The sequence below is a fragment of the Beta vulgaris genome, chromosome 9 (assembly GCF_026745355.1).
Source record: "Beta vulgaris subsp. vulgaris cultivar EL10 chromosome 9, EL10.2, whole genome shotgun sequence".
Lineage (NCBI taxonomy): Eukaryota > Viridiplantae > Streptophyta > Magnoliopsida > Caryophyllales > Amaranthaceae > Beta > Beta vulgaris.
Window position 1 is genome coordinate 23,527,837 of NC_079210.1, and position 5,333 is coordinate 23,533,169.

General features: G+C 34.5%; 1 protein-coding gene across 1 annotated transcript; it reads right to left on the minus strand.

The window, feature by feature from the left end:
- Window positions 1-678: 678 nt before the first annotated feature.
- On the minus strand, window positions 679-5,034 carry LOC104903025 (E3 ubiquitin-protein ligase RMA1H1). The gene is made up of 2 exons (XM_010690994.4): window positions 4,533-5,034; window positions 679-1,774 (listed from the first exon to the last, which is right to left on the minus strand). Exon 2 carries the CDS (start codon window positions 1,761-1,763, stop codon window positions 993-995), a length of 771 nt encoding a protein of 256 aa, XP_010689296.1. The 5' UTR covers window positions 1,764-1,774; window positions 4,533-5,034; the 3' UTR covers window positions 679-992.
- Window positions 5,035-5,333: the final 299 nt, after the last annotated feature.

Consider the following 5,333-nt stretch of genomic DNA (forward strand, 5'->3'; position numbering starts at 1 on the left):
TGGATCTTGAAGTTGTTGTTTGAAAAATGATGGATCACTTCCTTCATCCATAACAGGGTTAATTAGCTATCTGATTAAGCTAAAGCCTCCATTTTTATTGCCTAATGATTTTAATTGGCAAAACTCATTGCATTATACTACAATTGTTGTGTTGTAGATTTCTAACAGGATCTTAATGGCTTAGTGATATTCTCATTATGTTCTTCTAGTTTCCTTATTAAAACGAACTTTTGTGCCACTTTGGAAGTTTGAACCATAACTTGAGTGTGTTGGATTGATCGCAGCTCAGCTCATCCAGTATTGAATTTGAAATTAAATTAAATTTTAGCATTTAACTTGTCTAAAAGTTCAAGTGTAGCATAATTTGGAAGTTTGAAGGTATCTTGAGAACATTATATGTATATCAAAATTTATAATAAACATTGAATAGGAAAAACCTGAAACGTATAGCAAGGTGATGACAAACATTAAAAAAATATAAACCTGAATTTGAAGGGAGCGTCTTAGAGCATTCTAGTAGAGGATGCTTACAGTAAAATACAAATCCATTTTTTGTTAAATTACACGCTTCAAATCATTCCAAGCATAACAGAATGACCAAATTCTTGAAAAAAAAAAAAAAAAAAAAAAAAAAAAAAAGCAAATCTAGGACTAGGAGCCCTATTTACGTGCTGACTATGTCAAAAAGAGTTATCAGTTTACACTGGTAAAAACAAGTACACTAACTTACAAATCCATGTTTCTACACAGAACCACAAACTTTGCAATGCGTATATATTTCCTTCATAAAGCTTATATCGACATAGTAGTAAGTAATTCCAGCACGGTTGAAAAGCCCGACACGTTAAATCAATACCAGTGACATGACTCTGTCTGCATTAAACATCACATCCATACAGCGTCTATCGTAGATCATATATCAGTCGCTCATTTTCATATATACAAGTATAAGATATATTAGATACATATATGATGCGGCAGGGACTTTCGTCTCAAAACAGCAGAAGACACAACATAATGGCGCAGCAGAGGAAAAAACTGACTCGGCTTAGTGACCTATCCACCTGCATGACATGCCGTCTGGCTCGTGCACTACTGGTGGTCACGACACTGTAAGTATTTGGATAAGTATAAAGCGTAGTTTGTGAATTCCCAAAAATACGAGCATAGATCATCTCACCAAACATGCCAATAGTAGGATTGTATGTGGTAGTTCCTGCAATCCCAAATGCAGGTGACTGCGAATTCTCATCCAAAGAGTAGTACGGATGTACTTGTGAATGATCTGGGTAATCTCGGTAATGAAGTTGTTGACCATGATGTGCACTTGTGGATGTAGTCGTTATCAGTGTGTGTACCCCACACCCAGGACCGTGAGGCCTTTGAGGGACAACAGGGTCAAGTTTGGTTCCTTTGCTGTGAGCCGGTTTGCTGGATTGGCCCCGACCATAAAGAGGTATCAAGGTGTTCTGTGAGACTTCAGCTTTACAAACAGGACACTGAGGTTGTTGATCAAAGTTTTCAGATGAAGTTTTCCGAGACTGCATCCACCTATAGATGCAAGGCCAGCAGTAGAGATGACCGCAAAATGTAACTACCGGGTCTTGAACTATGTCTAGGCAGATATTGCAATCGAAACCACCAGGTGAGTTATTTTCCACCCCAGCAGCTCCAGCTGAGGGAGATCTCCATTTATTTATGTCTGCTCCACCTGAATCACCCTGTGTCACAGCTTGTTGAAAGCACTGTTCCATGGACATCATTTCCAAAATGCCTAAGAAAAATATATATAGTCAGATTAAAGTGCAAATATTTTCCCAGAAAAATCAACATTACACAATGTCATTTCACAAAATAACTGCTTTCACAAAATGTAGAGACTAAAAGCCAAAATGAACACTGCTTTCAAAACCAAAGCACATGACTTCACAATGTCAATTGACAAGAAAACAGGATAACACAAATAATTCTTAAGATAAGTTTCAGGCAGCTGTGAAAAACAAGCACAAAGAGGTCCACCAAATGAAAACTTAAATATAGTATGTAGGCATGTGAAACTTGCCACTCATATCTTATCCAGAACAAATTGATGACTCGGAAACAAACATGATTTCTTGATGGGTAAGGTTATTCCAATGATAGTATGGCGCTGTATAAAGAAAGTATTATAAAATTCAAGAGGGACGGCAAACAGAAATATTCCTCTCAAAGAATTTAACATATAATAACACGCAAGTTGATAAATCTGACCTATTCAAAGAATGAAACTTCAAATTAATGAACAGAGCTTATTCCTCTCCCAGTAAGTACTTGTACATGGTATAAGAATCTTAAACATAAAGCAATTCCATACTTGAGACCTCTTCAGATCTTTAATGCAACAAAAGAGATAAGGATCCACTCCAATTCTTGACGCTTTTCACTCAAGAGAGACTAGTTTCCACTCTTAGACTTAGTCGCACTCATGCCATCATGCACAATTTTCACATAATTTAGGATCCAAAACACAATCTGAAACATTCTACTATGGTATAATTTCATGGTAATTTGGTAATCAACAAAGAGAAAACAGGTTCTTCTACTCCCTAAAGAAAGGGCGGGGGGGGGGGGGGGGTAATTATAAGTACAGAAATACAGTAGTAAAGACAAGAATAAAATTTCAATGGAGCCCCAGAAAATTGTACCACAAACTCTATGATATAACTGCTATGTTAGCATAATAAGGCTTCCAGTTCAGACTTAACATAGAGAAAGCTTATGTTGACATTACTTTTGTTGGTCGCAAATTAGGTTATACATAAATATGCACATGCACCATATGCAAAAATGTAGACATGAATTTCCACACACCCTTGATGTGATCAAACCCCCCTCATAAAAATTCCAAACGTAATGATGTATTGATCTCCATTTTGATTTAGGTAAATAAGGGCCACCTAACTTGGAGACATCATCAGATATTACCCACCAATAACCAAACTGTATGCACAAAAATCTCTTCTTTGTGGTAGCTTTCACTAGGTTTACTCCTACAACTATGACTAGAACTAATATAACTTCGAACCTAATACGTCTATAACTTCATCCCTAGTAACTTTCTCTAGCTAATAATGCAATGCTACTCTTAAGTCACAAGCAACATTTCGTTTTTAAGCCGTCACACAAGAGCAAGCCATTTGCTAGAGTAGGTAACTTAGAATGTGAACTTCCCCATATTACCTCTATGGCATATGGTATCCTTTCACTAGAATTCTGAAAAACACAAATATCTTAAGACGAAGGCATAAGAAAGTAAATCAGAAAATATGAAAGGGAGTAGTATTTACTTTAGGATATTTCTTGCTCTTTTTTCTCTTACCTATCTCTCCTAAAACGCCTCGCTACTAATTAGGATAGAAATTAATGGACATAATATCTCAACCCTTGGTGGTCTGTCGAGACCTCACAATGCTGATATCAACAAGGAGGTTGTATAAATTCTGAATATCCCACCCTAAGAACAGCCTTGCATCTTTATGGACCATAATCAATGCAGGCAGTTAGCCGGTCATAAAAACTATAGTTGCGCTATTAACATCGTGTAGCTACCATTTTTTCCAACCACCACATATAGACAAGAAATTGCACCCAAGAAAGACATATAGACAAGACATTTATTAATTGCACTAAAAAAGTAACACTAGTTTTCGTCATCTAAAAGCATGAAAAACAAGTGTAGACGCAACTAAAAGGTTAAAAAAAACCATCAAGATCTAAAGTCATAGCCAATAGTATACTCCATTAATCATACAGGCGAAAATATTATAAATCAATTTTAAGACTAATTCCATGAGCAGCTAAAATCACAGAAAAAAGCTGATAAATTAACCCACCAACTATCGAGCATCCCAAAAGACAAAAAAAAAAAACCCACCAACTGTTACCATAGAATTGTAGACTAGCTAACAGATTGATTGTATTGCTTCGGATGAATCTGCTATGTATCTAGTTTTAAGGTGTTATGTATTCGTTTTAAATTTTAAGTGTAGTTTGGCTACTTGTTATAAATCAAATCCTTCTCTCCCTGTCAAAAAAATTGCAGACCAGCTCATTAAAGTCAAAATTTTGAGCAATCTACAAACAATTTGGCAATTTAGGACCAAGGTTAAACAGGATAAGTAATCAACTATGAAATTCTAACTCCTTTTTCCACATTTTTTCAGATTTTTTCTTCGGATGATTTCATAATTGAAGCATTAAATCGTGAAAAGTAGAAAATACAACAACTAAAGGTAAATCAAAAGCCTACTTTTCCTTCAACCGATGAAAAAGCAAAGGAAAACTAGGTTTAAAGCTACAAATTATTTCTCAAAATCCAAAAAAAAAAAAACATCAAATTCAAATATGGGGAAAATCCCAAATAAATAGCAGAAAATGGATGAATAATGAATTAGAGCTAGTCATAAATAAGTCAACAAAAACACAAAAAAAAAAAATGTAATCAGCAAATAAAATAAGATCTTAATAGGAAAAACAAAGTTAGAAAGACATACCAAACCAAATTTACCACAGTGGGTTAAATTTCTTTATATATTTTTTGAGTTCTGAAGAGAAGAAAGGGTTTAGTGAAAGAGGAAAAAGATGAGAGAGAATGAGCGAATGAAAAGTAGAGATGGGGATTTAGGGAAGGTTCTATATTTATATGTGAAGAAACCGAAACGTACTGTTTGTAGTGTGTGGGGTTCGGTGGGGGGGAAGAATTTTGGATAAAACTGATTGAGGATCAGATGATCAGTTGCATTGAAAAAGGTTCTATTATCCTATCCTCCAATTCGATGCTTACGTTTTCTTTTCTTTTTTTTGTTTTTGTTTTGGAAGAAAATAAATTGTTTATGGATTAGGGAATCTTTTGAGATTTTATGTAACCAAGGTTTTGGGCCAACTATGGGGTTATTCTACTTCTTTTAAAGGAAATAAGAGTAAGTTATTTCTTGTGGAGTATTTACTACTCCCTCCATACCAAAATATAGTTTTTGTTTATGTTTTGGAAGTCAAATTTTAAAAAACTTTGACCAAATATTCTTACTAATGTATAAAAAAAACATATTCATGAGGGGTATTGTTAGATTCGTCTCAATATGTAAATTCGTAATATCAACTTTTTATTTTTTTTACAAATAAGAAATAGAAGATATCTTAGGTCAAAGGTACTTTTGGAGACTATGCAAAATAAAACAGGAATCATATTTTGGGACGGAGGTAGTATATAGGTTATGTTTAGTTCACCTTAGATTTATTGATCTGATATGATTTGATCTAAATTTATTTTTTCTAATATGATGTGATGAACTAAT

What these genes read in the sequence shown, in the direction of transcription:
- LOC104903025 (XM_010690994.4), bottom strand. Translation starts at nt 1,763, where the DNA reads ATGATGTCCATGGAACAGTGCTTTCAACAAGCTGTGACACAGGGTGAT.